We start from the raw sequence: 19,647 nt of genomic DNA, 5'->3' as shown, positions 1-19,647 counted from the left end.
CTTTCCATGCATCCCATTAGCATCAGGGAAAAGTAAGTATGTAACTGTCTGTTATGTGCCCACAGCTCTTACCTTCTGATGTCAATGTTTTCTATCCCAAACTGTCACCTTTCCTCAGCCCCCAGCTGTAAGGCAGTCCATAGCCACCAGCTGTGAAGAGTTCCTCACTTGACAAAGGCTTCGTGCCGAATCGTTGTGTTTTTTACTGCTTTGGTATAATAAATCTTTTGCTATAATTGCATAAATCCAGGTCGAGACCCAGTCAACTTTTTTATTTTGTTGGTCTACTTTAGCACCTTTGTTGGATCCAGGTGCAGACTGGTCGACTCCCTGGTAGTCTGCTAATGATCAGCGGTTGAGCTACTGGACTTTTTTCTATTGAAGAGTTCCTCTGCCCCCAGTTGTCACCGTTTGTACACCCCCAGCCATCACCATTTGTTAGCCCCCAGCCATCACCGTTTGTTTACCTACAGCCAGCTGTTGTCATTTGTTGACCCCCAGCCGTCACTGTTCCTCTGCTCCCAGCCGTAAGGCACTCATCCAGTGCCAGTTGTTGTTATTTATCTGCTCCAGCCATTGCCTTTTGTCCTCCCCAGGCCACACACTGTTCCTCCGTCCCCAGTTATCAGCATTCACTTGCCCCCAGTTTTTGCGGTTCACAGTTGCCCACACTTGGATATGACCACATCCACTGTCCTCTGAAGAGCTCACAATCTAATCCTTACGATAGTCATAGTTTAATGTCCTACCATATTATTATGTATTTATATACAGGTGAAACCCGAAAAATTAGAATATCTTCCAAAACTCCATTTATTTCAGCAAGTCAACACTTTGAGCCTAGAATATTCAACATTTTCACAATATTCTAATGGCCTGAGATTTTGATTTTTGGGGTCTTCATAAACTGTGAGCCATAATCATGAACATTCAATTCAATTCAATTCAAGAACTTGAATTGTGTAACACAACTAAATTACTTTTCATGACAATCCCACGGTGCATATAGGGAACATAGTGATAGTAACAAAGATAGAAAGAGAAGACATTATACAAGTATGCCAGGTATTACAGATAATTAAGCAATTTGTACACAGTGTTATTATAACAAATAGAGGCTTGAAATCTCTCACTTTGCAGTTAATGAGTCTATTTCATATATTAGTTTCACCTTTTAAGTTGAATTACTGAAATAAATATTCTAATTTTTTTCAAGTTTCACCTGTATGTTTGGCGATTTATGGGCTCTGCCCAATTATGTTTGGTGTTTTTTGGAGAAGGGGGCAAATCTGTCTGCTTTTATTTGGAGGTTTAGGGTACACATGAGCTTTTCTGTGCACAGTGTGAACCAACCAACCAACTATACCTATCAACCTATTAAGTCTATCTAACCTAACTAACTGTCAAGCTGCAACCATAGCTATTAACTATATACATTTTAAGCCAGTTATGCAATGGCAGCTCCACTAAATGGAATCGGGATTTTCAGAAGCAAGTACATGTTATCACAATGATACGGTATAAATAAGGAGTTATTCTCCCATCTCCTAACTTCTGCTTTTGTCTTTATCAGGGTGCGAAATCTGGATGCTGCATTCCCCTTAATGAATGATGCAGTAAAGAAAGCAACATATCCGGCTCTAAAATCATTCCTGAGCAACCAGCAAACGGTGTCAGGTATATATTATGTCACATGACTGCCAATCTTGCAAACAGTTCCTGCATTCTTCTTGCTTATTCTTATTGCATTTTATGTATGTCCCAGAAAGTTCCCCAGAACCCTGTAGAACAAAGAAGCATCACATAGGGGTGTGGTGTGGTCTGGTCTGATAAGGAAAAAGCACTGGTCTGGCAGGATTGGAATACACGAGAACAAAGAACACCCTTGCGCAGTGATTTTAAGTTGGGGATACTCTTGACAAGGAGTTGCTTGTTTCTATTAAGGAGGGATCACACTTGTAAAAATCTGCAGTGTGTTTTGCCTCATTGGAAAAAACGCATGCAATGATAGTCTACGGGGCCGCTGCTTTTCAGGAGGCATCTGCGATTCTGCATAGCGTTCAAAAACAGATACAACCTGCACTACTTTTCTACACAACAGATGTATTTCCTATTGAAATCACTGAGTACTGTAAAAAAAAAAGTGTAAAAGTTTGTTAAACATACACAAACCCAGCGGCAATGCTATTGCGGGAAAGTGCAGAGGCGTAGCTAGGGTTTTCAGCACCCAGGGACAAAAACAGTTTTTGCGCCCCTCTCTGGACAAATTGGTGTGGCTACACATCAAAATGTGGTTGTGGTCGTGGGTGGAGTCAAATGTTGTTTAGATAGCCATGTGTGTCACCCTTCCCCCCATTCAGATAGCCAGATATACCCCCAAAAATGCGTACATTTGAAAAGGGCTCCTGGAAAAAAGGACTCCTGATACAGACGAAAAAAGCCAGATTAGGCTACAAAGGGTGCCTGGTGTAGCCCATATGCCAAATTCGGCTACAAAGGGTGCCTGGTGTAGCCCATATGCCAAATTCGGCTATAAAGGGTGCCTGGTGTAGCGGAAAAGCTAATTCTAGTTTATAAAAAGGATGCTGTTATAGGCAAAATTTGTTGGGCTATAAAAGGGCTCTGTATATAGCCAAGAGACGTGAAATAGCCAAGAAAAGTGATTACTATGACCTAACTTCTCCCTACTCTCACACAGAACCCTCCTCTGGTGTTGCCTAACCCTAAGACCCTACCCCTTGATGCCTAACCCTAACCCCTCCTTGGTGATACCTAACCCTAAGACCCCCTCTGGTGTTGCCTAACCCTCACCCGCCTGGTGGTGCCTAACCCTAAGACAGCCCCTGGTGATTACAATGACCTAACATCTCCCTACTGTCACACAGAACCTAGGCTAACCCTAACCCCTCCCCAGGTGGTGCTAACACTGGTGCCTAACATTAAGACCCCCCCCCCCCCCCCAGGTGGTGCCTAACCCTTAGGGCTGGTTCAGATGGACGTTTGGAGGCGTTGCGTTCGTTGGCGTCGCGTTTAGCAGCGTTCGTGTGCGTTTGGATGTGGTCGCGTTTTTTCTTCCCCTAGAGGGACATTAGCCGTCGCGGTTAACCTCCCCTGAAAGCTACATGTAGCTTCCAGGGGCTCCTTGAACGCCAGGGAAAATCGGGACCCAAACGCCGCGTTTGTGTAAACGCGCTTGAAAGCTTGGTACAAACGCTCCCATTCACTTGAATGGGAGCGTTTAACACCAAGCCCTGAACGCTGGCTGTAAACGCTTTGCAAACGTCCGTCTGAACCAGCCCTTAAGAACCCCAGGTGGTGCCTAACCCTAGGACTCCCCTGGTGGTGCCTAACCCTAAGGCCCCCTGGTGGTGCCTAACCCTAAGGCCCCTGTGGTGATTACTATGACCTAACTTCTCCCTACTCTCACACAGAACCCTCCCCTGGTGGTGCCTTACCCTAAGACCCCCCCAGTAGTGCCTAACCCTAAGAACACCCCCCCCCCACACACACACACACACACACCTATAAAAGGGGGCCCTTTTGTAGCAGAATCAAAAAAACCTTGTAGCCGAATCAAAAATACGGGCTACAAAGGGGCGTCCATTTGTAGCAGAATTAAAAACCTTGTAGTCAAGAACCTTGTGGCCAAATCAAAAATATGGGCTACAAAGGGGCGTCCATTTGTAGCCCATTCAAAAATATGTGCTACAAAGGGGCATCCATTTGTAGCTGAATCAAATATATGGGCTACAAAGGGGAACCCTTTTGTAGCTGAATCAAAAACTTTGTAGCCGAAAGAAAACACGGGAGCCCTTTTCACCACCTTGTAGCCCATATTTGAAGAAATAACATTGAAGTCTATGGAGGAGCCCTTTTACTACAGATGATTGAGGAACCCTTTTCAACTGATTCCACCAAATATGCACCCCTTTACAGAGCCAGGTGTGCCCCCCTTTAGATAGCCAGTTGTGCCCTACTTTAGATGGCCAGATGTGCTTCCCCCCACCCCATTTAGATAGCCAAATGCGCGCCACTTTTCTGTTGCTGTTAATGCTTCTGCACTCCTCTGCACAGGGAAGGACAGAAGCAGGGGCACTTTGGGCAGCCAGCAAGCGGCCTTTCACGTGGGGGTGCAGAGGCTGTGCCGAGCGCCCTCACAGTGCTGCGCACGGGTATATATGTCCCCCCTTACCCACCTATAGCTACTTCTCTGGGGAAGTGTGTGATCCCTCCCTTTTGGCGAATTTGTGAACTAGTGAGGAGTCCTTCAACCCATCCTTCAAAATCAGCAGCAGCAAAAAAAGATCTGTTTACCAGGATCAGTAGCTGTGTTTGGTTTGATTATCTGGTATTCTTGGCAAGTTAACAACATCTTACCATGCAGTGAGAGGGATATGGAGAATGCCATATTTAGTTTCTTTTAAGCAATACCAATTGCCTGTCTCTCCTGCTGATCCTATGCCTCCAATACTTTTATAACTACATCCATACTCTGTCAGATCCGGTTATGGTTTGGTTATCCTCAGATGACCTCGAACTCGAATTCTTATGTATAACTTCATACACGCTGTTATATTTTGGCCTCCTTGTTACACCGTTTCACTTGCTCATAACTGTAATACCATATTTGCATGATTCTGTATTATAAACACAATAAGATAAGTAGTTCTGTTCCACCCCACAATATAGCTATAAGCAATGTCCACTAAAAAAGAAGCACGGGGGTTTTATATGAACAAATTCTCTGTTTATTCTTTAATCCAAAGTATCTTCAAAATTGCGGACTATACGTATGGACATCAATTCAGGATTCCAAATCACATAAAAGACTGCCTGACACATGTTTCACGGCCAAAAAGCCGCTTCCTCAGAGGCACACAGATTGCGGCTACATATTTATTATGGTCTACAGTTGATGTTTGTATACAGTGTGCCTCTGAGGAAGTGGCTTTTTGGCTGTGAAACACATGATTCTGTATTGCCAATGTTTCAATAAACTCTTGGTCAATGAAAAAAAAAGGATGGTGCCTTTCAGCTGAGACAAAAGAAACCTTAAACTTACACGTTTCATTTTCAAATACAAAATGAAAATGTGGGATTCTCGAAAGGTCCTATTTAGATTTAGGGCTGTGGATACAATTGTTTCTCTCATAAGATTATTTTTAGCTCAAGTTTGCTTTAAAACTGGTAGAGAGTGAAAGGTAAGGGTTAAACTGGCCATAACAGATACAATCCAATTGTTCATCAGAACAATTGATTTGATTCTGTGATCAAACTGAATATGAACAGTTGGCATATTGCAAACAACTGGCATAGCACATATACAATTAACTTTCAATTGTTCTGAAGTTTTTGTATCAATTATTTTAAAGATATCATCCTGTAGGGCCAGCTAAAAGGGCAGTCCCAGCATGTGCCATTGGTAGGGGGTAGCGATGGCAATTCTTAGGAGACCTCGTGGAGATGCATGTGATCAGATTGGTTAGCTGATAGATCTGTAAGGTTCTGATTTGCAGTGATAACTTCCTGGTTTAACACATAAACATGTCCAGCAAATAATCAGCTGATCACATGCTTCTCCATGAGTGCTCCTAAGCATTGCCACCCCCACTACCGAGACGCTGACATCTAGAGGCAAACAGAAAGGAGGCCTGCAGCTGCAGGAAAGCAAAACCTGAATGTATCTGTATTTGTAAAAGACAACCTCTGGATATGGTGCTTAGCATGTGTATGTTTTTTGTTCAAGCATAGTGAGACCTATTCTGAGTGGAGTGCAATTAGTTAATAGCCGTGATTAGTGGCTATAAACAATAATTTAAGCAAGATAAAATAGCTGGTGGCTGTGCCAGACACTATGCAAATTGCAGCTATAAACAGCGGGTGCTTTGCACCTGCTATTTATAGCTAAGATTTTCATAGCGTGTGGCATGGTTTTCTACATGATTCTTGGCAGGTGTGCCTCCTAACCATGGGGGTCACCAGGGGCATTGCTAGCACCAAAGATAAGTAGAACGTGCCCAGGATCTATGGGTGCCATGGATGTCCCTCAGGCAGAGACAGCTGTGGTGCTTTAATGGTGGGCATGCTGGGAGCTGTGGTGCATCAATCTGGGGTATGCTGGGTGCTGTGGTGCCTCTATGTGGGCATACTGGGTGCTGTGGTGCCATGCTGGACACTGTGATGCCTTTATGGGGGCATGTAGGGAGCTGTGGTTCTTTATGGAGACATGCTGGGAGTTGTGGTGCCACAATGGGAGTGAGGCCCTTGGGAGCATGGGAGGGGGTCCACTAGAAGGTCAGAGAATGCCATGGGGGGACTGCCAGAAAACCTGACAGCAGGGCAGCATGCCCAGCAGAAAGCCAGACTAGCCAGAACAGAAGCCAGGTAACTGCATAGTTATGTTTAAGTGACACTGCCTATTTATGAGATATGCTGCATTTTTGGTTTTTTTTTGTATTACTTGAGAGGGGGCTTCATCCAACATTTTGCTGGGCAGGCCCAAAAGTGCCCCGGAGGTCTTAGCATCCTAGCAACACCCCTGGGGGCCACTACGGTTAAGGAAGTGTAAACACTGGGGGGTGGGGGCATCAAAATCTAGGTTTGTAGTTACACCCCTGGATCCACCCCCTGGAAATTGCTCTCGAGCAGTGGCCAAACACTGGGGGTAGTTGGGAGGCATCCATCTCATGAAGGAACATTCAGTTTTTTTTACAAATACTTATTTGTGACTGGATTCCATAAAAGGGCAAACAAACCATGCCTCGTTCCAATCAAAAATGCAAAACTTAATTCATGAATGGAGTTTACCTCTTATTCACACTGCCCAGTGCAGAAGTTCCAACTGTCTGAATCTCAAACTGATCATTTCTCTTACGATTTCTGGTCCATCTCTCTAGGCTCAGCCTGTTCTCAGAATGTCAACAGCAGCTCGTGGCTAAAAAAGAACTTTGGGCAATTTTCACAGATGGCTGACCTGAGTGACTTCACTGCGCTAAACCCAAACTTCAGCCCTGTAAGTACAGAAGCATAGGAATGATAATTGTATGAGCCACTCAAACAATCACATAAGAACTGCTCATGTAACCTGAGATTGTTATCCTTCTCAGCCCAGTTTCCGTGATGCTCACATCATCTTCTGTTGAGAGGTGGAAGGTGAGTCTGCAGCTTAAAGGGAACCTTAAGTCAGAAGAATATGGATGCTGCCATATTTATTTCCTTTTAAACAATACCAGTTGCCTAGCATCCTCCTGATCTGTTTGGCTGCAGTAGTGTCTGAATCACACCTGAAACGAGCATGAAACTAATCTTGTCAGATCTGACAATAATGTCAGAAACACCTGATCTGCTGCATGCTTGTTCAGGGTCTATGGCTGAAAGTATTAGAGGCAGAGGATCAGCAGGATAGCCAGGCAACTGGTATTGCTTAAAAGGAAATAAATGTGGCACCCCCATATCTCACACATTTCAGGCACCCTTTAAAGGACAACTGCACTTACATACATAGGTATGTCTACCTCTTATCCCCATCCTAAAAATTGCATTACATACAGGAATTTACAACTGGTATGACCTAGTCTGCCCAGAGCACTGTCTCTGTAATTTAGTCTTAAAGGAGTACTGTAGGGGGGTCGGGGGAAAATGAGTAGAACTTACCCGGGGCTTCTAATGGTCCCCCGCAGATGTCCTGTGTCCGCACAGCCACTCACCGATGCTCCGGCCCCGCCTCCGGTTCACTTCTGGAATTTCAGACTTTAAAGTCTGAAAACCACTGCGCCTGCATTGCCGTGTCCTTGCTGCCGCTGATGTCACCAGGAGCATACTGCACTGGCACAGACAATACTGGGCCTGCGCAGTATGCTCCAGGTGACATCAGCAGGAGCGAGGACACTGCAACGCAGGCGCAGTGGTTTTCAGACTTTAAAATCTGAAATTCCAGAAGTGAACCGGAGGCAGGGCCCTAACAACAAAATCCCCATACAGAGGCTGGGTCTGCCTATAGAGCCCAGCCTCTGTTGCTAGTCAGATTCCCCCTAAGCCCCCCCCCCCTGCGCTTAGGGAGACCCCATTAATCACAGCCGCTCTGTGCAGGCTATGTTTACCTCTCTAATGTCAGTCTCCGCTCTCCCACGCCTCCTGCATCGCTCCGGTCCCCGCCCGCGTCCCTTCCCTCCAATCAGCGGCGAGGGAAGGGATGTGGGCGGGGACCGGAGCGATGCAGGAGGCGGGGGAGCGGCAAGACTGGCATTAGAGAGGTAAGCACAGCCCGCTGCGACACGCTTAATGGGGTCTCACAGAGCGCAGGGGGGACTTAGGGGGAATCTGACTAGCAACAGAGGCTGGGCTCTGTAGGAAGACCCAGCCTCTGTATGGGGATTACGTTCTCAGAACCCCACCTCGGGTTCTCTTTAAAGAATACCCGAGGTGACATGTGACATGATGAGATAGACATAGGTATGTCAACCTGCGAGCTGAAATGGTTAAAGAAAACTGGAAGTAAGAAAATGTCAGAGCCTTCCACCTGTATTCAGTTCTAAAATTTATGCACGTTACCTGGCTGACTCTGTCTTTACCACCTAATGAACCACTGACCCAAAACAATATTACCATTTTCTGTAAATGTACAGATGTTCTTTTTGCACTTTGAGTATGTCTACAGCGCCACTGCTGAACACAAATATGAAATGTAATATGTGAAATGTCCCTTTTAATATCTTCCCCGTATTTCTCTTTAGCTGGATGTCCTGCCTTCCCTCACAACACCACAACTGGTCAGCTTCTCTCTGAACACAACAATGACTCCATCTGTGGTAAACAGCATTGTGGGTACTCTGCAGAATGCTACCAGTGTATCCAATTTCCTCTCCACCTTCAATGCAGCTCTGTCATCGGTAAGTCGCATCCCTCTTCCTGGATCAATCAGCTATTGTACAACATTAATGGCATACACTGAGATTTCTTTCTAATTTAAAGTTTACCCAGAAGTACCTTTAGGTTTTGTGGTGTTACGGTGGTGTGGTGGATTGCATTGTCCCCTTGCAGCACTTGGTCTCCGGTTCAAATCTAGGCCATAGCACTATTTGCATGAAGTTTGTATGTTCTTCCCGTGTTTGGGTGGGTTTCCTCTGGGTAGTCCACTTACCTTCCACATCCTCAAAACATACAGATATGGTAAAAGACTTCTGTGCATTGTGAGTAACGTAGTGGTGCATTGTGGGTGACCACAAATGTGGTTACCAAATGTTCACTTATAGCTGAATTATTGCAAGTTTCCTTCTGTTATAAGAAGGCACATTTCACCGAGCATTGCTTATTAGTAGGAGGGCTTTTCGGTCTCTTTTATCCCCCTATACATTCCTAGTGGTTTGGGTAGCCCCAAGCTGCTTGGTTACTCTGTTGTACTGGTCCAAGCCCTATCCCATACAGCCATATCAATCCCTGTCATGTACTGATGAGGGCCAAAAGCCTGAAACAGGCTGTCGACATGTGGGGTTGGTGTGGCTGTGTAATATTTAAAGCTATAGGCTTGCTATACACCAGCGGTTCTGGTGCTTGCCTGGCTTACAGGGGTGAAAAGAGATAATTTGCATATTCAGTAGTGGTGCATTGTGGGTAACCACAAATGTTCACTTATAGCTGAATTATTGCAAAATTCCTTCTGTTTTAAGAAGGCAATTACACAAAGCATAGGCTTCTGTGTAAATTAGCTTCACACGGATGGTATATTGGAGTACATATGATTCAGCCTGGTGCTAATTTGGGTGCAGGGAGAAGCCAAAAGGCTGCTCTCTCTGCGCTAGGTAATCTCAGGGTATATAACAAATATATTTCCCTACTGATTACCTACATTTACCCTTGACAGCATAATTCGGGGTCCGACTATTTCCAGTAACCGAATTACGGTGATTTTTTTTTTTTGAATATAATAGTTTTTATTCAAAATTTTGCATAAACAAGGATACAAACATGAACACATGAACATATACAATGGGAACATGAGGATTAGCTAATAGGGCATATATTGAGCATTTGGCAGTTCACATATACAATGCATTGGCTACTACTGGAATCTACGTGTGTGCTGTTGTAATTTAGCCAAGATGGGCCGCTTAACCCTAAAGACTCAATTGTTTGAGCTCCTCACCAAGCAATCGCTCTCCCTTGGGGAGTCGATGCTAAAGGTTGAGGAGGAGTATAGTGTCATGGGTCCCATGAATATACATAGCTTACTACCAACCAAGACGACCTGGACCCAGATGGCTGGACTAATATACTTGAACAGTTTTAGTAAAATGAGTCTATATAGCCGCAGCCTAATAACAGATTGGTATATTTAACAGTATCTATGAACTTAACCCACCTATACATAGCTAATGTTAGGGGGAAGAAGATGGGGGGGGAGGGGGGGGAAACAGTGTAGCAGGATAGAAAGATAGGAAGAGAGAAAGGAAAGATGCAAGAGAGAAATATGAGTGGAATCACAGCCATAGTTCTCTCTGCTAGGTCATGTCTCGCCTCAAGTCACTCCAGAGGGTAATAATTTAATATGGGTCAGTCGACAGCACAGCCTGACCTTCCTCAGACAAAGCGAATATTTCCCATCTTCTCCACAATACATTGAATTTCTCCTCCCTGTCCGAAGCCCAGAAAATAACTTGTTCTGATTGTTTTAGTGCTTCGAGCTCAGCCTTCCAATCTAGAATAGACGGAGATTGGGTAGATTTCCAAAATTTTGGAATTGTGAGGCGTGCGGCGGCGAGGATATGGCGAATCAGTGATTTTTTGTAGGCTTTTATGGGGCAATTTATGTTTAAAAGTAAAATATGAGCTGGGTCATTGTTGACTTTAATGTTACTGATAGCTGCTATAATTTTGCAAATTTTTTCCCAGAATGGAATAATTTTAGAACAGCTATGCCATATGTGTATCATATCGCCTACCTCCCTGCCACATCGCCAGCAAAGATCTGATATATTGGGATTGCATTTATGGAGTTTATCTGGAGTCTTGTACCACATTGTCAGGATTTTGTAGGCGTTCTCCTGTGCCCTGGCTGAGATAGAACATTTGTGGGCAAAGGTACAACACTTTGTCCACTCTGTCTCAGAAATCGGAATTTTCAGTTTATTCTGCCATTGGGTCTTGAATGAGGGGGTATTGTCACAAAGGTGTGCGAGTAAGGGGCTGTAAAGATTAGAGATTCTGTGCTCCACTGGCGGATGGGAGAAGCAAACCTCCTCTAACTCTGTCTCTGGTCTGATAGAGAAATCTTTATCTGTCTCTTTACTAAGGAAATGAGATAGTTGTATATATTCAAAGTATACCTCATCTGGATTGCCGGATGATCCTATTAGGGAGGATAATGGTATTGTTTTACCATTCTGCCATACCTGTTTTAGTTTAAGTGTGGGAGAAGTAAGTTTGCGGAGTCGGTTCGATAGGTATAGACCAGGTGGGAATAAGGGATTGTCCCATATGGGGGTGTCAGGCCCTAGGTATGTAGCTATGCGATGTTGTGACAGTAAGTTGTCCCAGACTTTGTATGTTTCTCGTGTCAGGGAAAATCTACCAGGGAGGAGAGATGGGCGGCGCCAAGGCCAAACCCATATTCCTGCTCCCGGGGTATATCCTAAGATATCTCTTTCCAGTTCTACCCATTGGGTGTTCCTCAGATTGTGGGTCCACTCAATGATCCGATTGAGGTGCACTGCTGAATGATATGCTTTGGGGTGGGGCAATGCTAATCCCCCTTCTGATTTGGGTTGTTGTAGGGTACTCAGAGCTATCCTTGGTTTTCTAGATTTCCACACGTAAAGAGACATCATTTTAGAGAACTTCCTCCAGAATACTGAAGGGATTGTAATTGGGATGGTCTGCAAGAGGTATAATAGACGAGGCATACAATTCATTTTTAAGATATTCACTCTACCCAACCACGAGTGGGCCAAGGATCCCCAGGAATCCACATCTTTTTCAAGAGTCTGGAGCAGGGGGACGAAGTTAAGATCATATAATTTCTCCAAATCTGAGCACAGGCGGACCCCTAGGTAAGTAATGTGTTGTGGTTTCCAGACAAAGGGAAAGGCCTTCTGCAGAGTGGATTGCAGAGAGACCGGTACACTGATGTTTAGAATCTCAGATTTAGAGGTATTGACTTTATAGTTACTCAGGGAGCCGAACTCGGTCAGCACCCTAAGTAAATTGGGCAGAGTGGTCATGGGAGAGGTGATGTATAGCAATAAATCGTCTGCATAGATCGCAGATTTATACTCTTTAGTGCCAACTTTCAAGCCTTTAAGATCCGGATTCATTCTGATTGCATCAGCCAGTACCTCCATGTATAGTATGTACAGGAGAGGGGATAAGGGGCAGCCCTGCCTAGTCCCGTTACGGACTGGGATTTCGTTAGATAAGTGACCATTAATTCTGACCCTTGCCGTAGGGGATTGGTATAGGGCAAAAACCTTTTGATAGAAGTTCATGTCTGGGGCTACGCCTCTAGAGCTGAATACTCTTTGCAGAAAGCGCCAGGAGACCCTATCAAACGCTTTTTCTGCGTCTATAGAAAGCAGCAGGGTAGGGGTCCTGGCGCCTTGTGCGGACTGCATCAGCAATATGGTCTTAATTGTATTGTCAGCAGCTTCTCGTCCAGGTAGGAAGCCTACCTGGTCAGAATGAATAAGCAATGGCATAAACGTTTGGAGTCTATTGGCCAGAATCTTTGACATTATCTTTAGATCGACATTAATGAGCGAAATGGGGCGATAATTAGTACATAATAGGGGGTCTTTGCCCGGTTTTGGAATGACTATGATATGTGTCTGGAGCATATCTCTGGGGGGAGGGGAGGTGACAGATAGGGCGTTAAAAGCTTTGGTAAAGATAGGGGCTAAGGTGGCTTTGAATTTTTTGTAGTATTCAATACAAAACCCGTCAGGGCCAGGAGATTTGCCATTAGGGAGGGACCCCACCGTTGCAAGGAACTCATCTTCTGTGAACGGTTCATTTAGGAATTCGAGTTGTTCTGTGTTCAGAGATGGGAGCCTATGCTTGTCTAAGAATTTGTCAATGATCAGGTCCATAGACTCATCTGACTTGTCATTGAATGCACCTGTAATATTGTATAGGTCCGAATAGTATTTATGGAAGGTCTGCAGAATATCCTCAGTTTTCACTTTTGTGGAGCCTAAATGGTTAAGAATTTTCGGGATAAAGGATGAGTTCTGGCGTATGCGAAGGGACCTGGCCATCAATCTACTGCACTTATTGTTATATTCGTAAAGATGGGCACGATATCTTAGAAGGTTATCAACTCTTTTAAATTCAAACATTTGTAGCAGTTGTTTGCGTTTTTCCGTTAGGAGTTCTAGCGTTTGAGCTGCTAAAGTTTGCTTATGTTGAAGCTCCAGCTGCTTAATCTCGTTCCATACCTCAGCTATCTGTGCGCTTCTCTCCCTCTTATACCCGGCCCCCATCTGAATCATTGCGCCCCGAAGAACACATTTATGTGCTTCCCAAATAGATACCGGGCTAGGGCCGTTTTCTTCATTGCAGTTATGTGCAATATACTCTGAGAGCACCTTTGAATAATGTGAGGCGTATTTTAGATCTTTAAGTAATTTAGTGTTCATACGCCATGAAGAATTACCTTTCTTTCTGAATATATCTTTAAGCTCTAGGTAGACTGGTGAGTGATCGGACCAAGTCTGGGATCCGATTGAGGAACGGGCATGGAACGAGAGGAGCGCATGTGAGATTAAAAACACATCAAGTCTATTATATACGTTATGAGGAACTGAAAAGTGGGTATAATCTCGAGCCGTGGGGTGAAAAACCCTCCACGCGTCCATCAGTTGCATGTCCAGGATCCTCCCCTTGACAGCTTTTAGTGATTTATATGTGACGGAAGAACGGCTCTTTGAACTGTCAAGGAGAGGATCCAGGGTGAAATTCAGGTCCCCTCCCACGATCAGATAGCCCTCCTTAAAACGATCCAGTCTCTCAAGAATACCCGAGAGAGCGGAGGTCTGAGATTTATTTGGGAGATAAATACTTGCGATCGTAAATGGCTTCCCCTCAATGATTAGCTTAATAAAGGTGAATCTGCCCTCTTCATCTCCCATATTATCTATGACCTGAGCATTAAGGTTTTTATGCAGAGCTATCGCCGTGCCTTTGATTTTAGCTGTACTGGGAGCACTAAAAAACCATTGTGGGAAATATTTAGACGTGGTCAGGTCCGGAACCTGACCCTCTTTAAAGTGAGTTTCCTGCAAAAGTAATATATTCACCTTTTCTCTGTGGAATCCGTATAGGATTTGTGACCTCTTATTTGGAACATTAAAGCCATTAACATTAAGGGAAGCCAGTTTCAATCTGTGATCACCCATGTCTTAAATATTTGGCATAGTTGGATATGTTAAATGTGGAGTGAAGCGAGCATGACCTGAGAAGGAGTAGAAAAAGAGAGGAGCATGAGAAAAGGAGAGGGACATAGACAGAACATACACACATATAAACCACCAACTGAGGCAATAACCTCACTGCTGTGCCGTTACCCTGGGGGAGCAATGACCACGACACAGCTAAAGGGGCTCCGCAGCCCAGAGAAGGGAAAAAACCCGACATCGGACTACAGGGGCTCTTTTGGGGAAATGGAAAGCCAGGCGGAGCGCCAGTACAGGCATCAAGCATCCCTCCGCGGTAGGCACTATGTTTTGAGATCTTCAATGTGAAGTTAACCCTTGGGGCTTTGGTGTCATTCTTAACAGTGACTATGCCTATGCAAGGAGCATCAGAAATAAAACAATGAACAAAACGTAAGATAATTATATATATACATTAACAGAGTAGGTGTTTATAGCTACCAGTTGTTGACTAGGCGACCCCTTAGTCTTATAGTTACTCTTATATCCTTCTATCTCCCCCACCTATCGCTCATGGTTAAGTATATGGCCCTTTAACTATAATAAAAAAGTGTATAGCATCTCATAATAAGATATCGCTTTGTGAATGCTAAATCTGATTGACCTGTGGAGAGAAAAGTGGTTAGTTACTGTCCCGATGGTAGAGGAGAATGCAAATCATTCACCCCGGCTCCAATGGGTAACGTTCCTTACGTTAGGCCTGCATACGAATTAACCGTGAGGGGGGGAACATGAGGTCGGAACAAACATGGCCGCCCCATGTGTAGACAAAAAATAAAGTTTGTAAAATGTTAAAAATAGGTAGATAAAGTGATAAGCAGTCTATTGCTCCTGAGTAAAGAAGGGCAACCGATCAAAAATTACAGAGTCACGTATATAGCATGAACAATCCAGGTAGGAGAGTTACTCCAGAATACTTCCAGTGACACACCAGGGCCCAGACCTGCTAGGGCCTATCACAGCAAGATTAGGAGAAGAAAGTACTCACTCTGGTGTAGATTCGGAGTCTGCACCGCTATCGTTTGCAGTTTGGTCGGAGGCTCTGTCACGTCTCTTCTTGGCAGAGGCAGTTTGCCAACGTTCTCTCTGCGGCAGGGGGGTCGGTTTAGCGGGAGTAGGCCAGTCCGGCAAGAGGATCTTGTCCAGATGAAACTTGTCTTCCACCTTCTGTAGGTCGGCCGGAGATTGAAAAAGAAATGATTGACCTTCTTTCTTGATCAGTAGGGAGAAAGGGTAGCCCCATGAGTATTTAGCGCCCGTTGGTTTTAAGGCCTCCAGTAAGGGTTTGACCGCACGCCACAATAGCAGAGTGTGTTTAGAGAGATCTGCGTAGAAATGCAATGTAGCACCGTCAAAGTCCAGTTCCCGTTGTTCCCGGGCCGCCGCCATGATGGCTTCCTTGACGGAGTAATAGTGGATCCTACAGATTACATCCCTCGGTCTGGGGGGGTTCGTGAGTCTGGGGCCAAAGGCTCGGTGAGCTCTGTCAATTTCTATTGGGAAGGTATCAGGCTTACCAAGTAATTTTCTAAAGATCCCCTCCAAGGAGGGTACCAAATCCTCCGTACCTGTAGCTTCTGGCAGGCCTCTTACCCGGACATTATTGCGCCTGCTACGGTTTTCAAGATCGTCCATTTTCATCCAGTGGGCGTCCATACGTTTGTCTTGTGAGTCAAGACGAGCTACCGCCGATCTCAGCAAGTCCTCCGACCGAGCTTGGTTCTTTTCTAGTGCGTCAACTCTATTTCCCACCTCGTTCAGGTCCTTGCGCACTTCAGCTATATCCTGCTTGTATGCGTTCTCAATGCGGGATGCAAGGGCCTCAAAGTCTGCTTTAGTGGGGATTGATCGTAGTAGGGTCTTAATATCAATTCCTGAGTCTGAGTCGTCTCCGGAGGACTCCGAGGCCCTGCCCGTAGTGGAGCCGCAGGAGGCGCGTTGTGCTGTTTGTGAGCTTCTCGGCGTGTCAGCCAAGATGGCGTCAGTGTCGTCTTCCGAGGCCAGGGCTTGGCGTTGAGAGGAGTTGCGGAAATAGGAGTCAATTTCACCTCTATTTCCCTTCGACTTCTTCCCCCTCCTTTTCCTAGCTGTTCCCTTCTTCTTTTCAGTGCTCATGTTGGATTAATTGCGCTTTTGGAGTGCCTAAACACGAAGGGATCCACGGAGCTCTCAGCGTGCACGACCGCTCCCTTCCATAGCCAAGCCACGCCCCCGAATTACGGTGATTTTATTGTAATCCAAAGTGAGCAGATAAGAGCCCATATGCAATTAATTTTTTTTCCTAGGAGATAATTTTTCAAATTCTTTTTAAAATAACTTTTTTCAGCACTCTGCAACTGAAAAAGGACCATAAAGTAGGTGAAGAAGTACTGTCAAAATTATTTTGAGTATTTTCTCTCTTGCTGACGGTTTAAAGGGCATCTTATTGACAAAGTGTGAAAATATCACCTAGCAGAAAACTCAGGAGAAAAGGTTAATTGCATGTGGGCCAAGGAGAGTTAATTCATGAGATAAACAAATAAGGAGAGATAAACCTTGGTCAGATAAGGGCCGTAATTCACCAAACAGTGGTAAAACTGCTGTGCGCAGGCCGGGGAAGCACTGATCATTAACGTAATTACCATGCACTATACCAATAAAGTGTGTGGTCCTAATATGGCACGAATGGGTTAGCACCTCCGATATATTATAGCTCTCTTAGCCCCTAGTATGAGGCTGTCCAGCCTGAGGAAAGGTTATCTGGCCTCAAAGAGCGGGCTGTTGCTGGGTCACAGCCATCCACTTTCTGCTGTAGCCTTTTAAATGGATTTCTAATAAAGAGCTATTTTATACTAAGAGAGCTATAATTTATTGGAGATGCTGACCCATTCGAAGGCTTACTTATCACCGTCTGAGGCAGGGATGTCAAACCGGTCCTATGAGGGCCGAGGTCCTCACACATTTTTGACACAGCTCAAATGAATTGATGGGTCTGAATCAGGAAAGGTGTGGTCCATCAGGTAGAACACATTCCTCTCTTTCTCAGTCCATCCTAAACACTGGCATGGATCCGGCCCTCCAGGCCTGGAGTTCGACACCTGTGGTCTGAGGGGTACGGAAGGAGGGCCAGGTCATAGCACTCCATTTCCTACTGCACATGGGTGCTGATCACACAAGGACACGTGGTCCTAATAGGTTAACAAGCAGTGCTTCCTCAGCGTTAGTAATGGTAAAATTCTGTAGTTGTGCACAGTAACTTCACAGCTTTTTGGTGAATCGGGGCCAACAACTCCCCCCCCCAAAATTATGTTAGCATCCTATCCAGAAAGATGGAGCTAGTGCAGTACTGGATCTCATCACCTGAGAGGTGGCTAAAGCAGTTTGACGGGCAGCAGTGGTGACTGAAAGTGGGATATCCTCCCTCTCTCAATGAGCCTGCTGCATGAAATGTTTGTAAATTTTCAGTACACAGATAGAAAATTGTGCTTTCACTAGCAATGACATGGGGCAGAACCCGTTACACTATTATCACCATGTGGTAATGCATGAAGTGCTAATAGTAATTAGTAATATAACTGGGTAATGGGTGGTGTTTCCTTGGCGTTAGGACTGGTAAACTTGCCGTCAGGGCCTCCATCAGAAATTTTTGGGCCCCATACTGGGCAAACCTACTAGGCCCCCCTCACTCCCCTCTGCCCCCCATTGCAAATTACAATCTTTGAAGGTCGGAACACACTAACATCTGTGTGTCCACTTTGCATGCCCTCCCATGGATGGGAGCGTTCTGCATATGCTCAGCTCATTAAGACTGTAACTGCGCTTGCACAGAATGCTCCCAGTTATGGGAGCAGGATGGAGGAGGCACGCGGCCCAGCAACAGTGCATGTGCAGTGCCCCGCAACCCTGCTGTATTATGCAGACATTACAGGAGCACAATGGATTGGACAGGAAGGGTATTGAGGAAGCTGATGGACTACAGGGAGATGGAACGAGCCGCAGGCAAGTAAAAATCCTTTTCTCCCATGCGTCTCAGGTTTACTTTACTCACCAATTAAGGTAACTCCTGGATGAGCCTCTCAGCATTTCTCATCACATTAACGGGCAGCCCATGTGTGGCACTGTTTGCCGGGCCCCAGATTAACTTGGGCCCCATACAGCAGTCCCCCCTGTGATGCCCTGAAAGCGGCACTGCTTGCTGTGCACTGCCTCCATACTGGAAAATTACTGGCCTTTTGTGTCTCATGGCCCATGATGTGTAAAGTAAGTGTGAAATCCCATTATGTTTCTACTAATTTTCTTTATATTTACAGAACAATCGGACTACTTTGGACCCATCTTTGGCCACGGCTATTCTGCGAAAGACTTTGCAAGTTAACCAGCCCAGCTTTAATACTTTTGACAGTAGCAATTGGACTCAACTACTCCAAGGCAGCCTCAGTAGTTTTCTACCTTATATCAGCACAGACACAGTCAGCCTTCTACCAAATAACTTGTCCTGTGACTCCTACCACGTGGTGTAAGTCTTCCTTTGTCAAATGCGGAGGGTGGGGACCCAACCGGAATACCAATAACAGGAAGCTGTGGGTAGCTTTTTCCTTTGAACCTCAGTAATTGGTTGATCAGTACTGTTTGCTTGCTAATCACAGTTAAGTGGAGTTCCAACTAAATATTTTTTTTCTGGTGAAAAACAGAGCAGGGAGCCGTTTACTATTCCATCTGGTTTTCACTGTTAGGTCATTGTTTAACCATAAATTAGTTACCATTTGATCTCTCAGCTGAGTCAGCTGGCTGTCTTGGCAGAGCAGCAAATTTATAAACACAGGATGTTAACCCTATGGGCTTGATTCACAAAAGAGTGCTAACTGTTAGCACGGCCGTTTCCGCGCGAATTTTCGCATTGCGCGATTGCGAATTTTCACGCGAAACAAAGTTTTCGCGCGAAATCAATATCGTTTTCGTGTGAAAAATCGCATTTGCGTGTGAAATCGTTATCGTTTCGCGCAAAAATTCGCAAGCGTGCGCGATGCGAAAATTCACACGAAAACGGCCATGCTAACAGTTAGCACTCTTTTGTGAATCAAGCCCTATGTCTGCTTCCATGAAAGCAGGAAGTAGACAAACTGCAGATTTATTACAGAATTTGTATCAGCAATTTTTTCTTTAAAGGTTATTATGCTGTTGCATATCTTTTAGAGCAGAGAGGAAGTTCTGAGTTCAGGTGCATTTTAATGCTGTATTTCACTTG

General features: G+C 45.0%; 1 protein-coding gene across 1 annotated transcript in view; it reads left to right on the top strand.

The window, feature by feature from the left end:
• Nucleotides 1-19,647, top strand: part of MSLN (mesothelin) — a 90,041-nt gene that overhangs the window by 16,519 nt on the left and 53,875 nt on the right. The window contains exons 6-9 of the mRNA XM_068247290.1: nucleotides 1,574-1,677; nucleotides 6,897-7,012; nucleotides 8,733-8,888; nucleotides 18,713-18,918. Coding sequence (XP_068103391.1) covers nucleotides 1,574-1,677; nucleotides 6,897-7,012; nucleotides 8,733-8,888; nucleotides 18,713-18,918 — 582 coding nt within the window. The remainder of the gene's footprint in view (nucleotides 1-1,573; nucleotides 1,678-6,896; nucleotides 7,013-8,732; nucleotides 8,889-18,712; nucleotides 18,919-19,647) is intronic.

This window comes from Hyperolius riggenbachi, chromosome 7 (assembly GCF_040937935.1).
Source record: "Hyperolius riggenbachi isolate aHypRig1 chromosome 7, aHypRig1.pri, whole genome shotgun sequence".
NCBI classification, from domain to species: Eukaryota; Metazoa; Chordata; class Amphibia; order Anura; family Hyperoliidae; genus Hyperolius; species Hyperolius riggenbachi.
The sequence above is the reverse complement of the archived record's forward strand: the minus strand, read 5'-3'. Positions and strand labels throughout refer to the sequence as shown.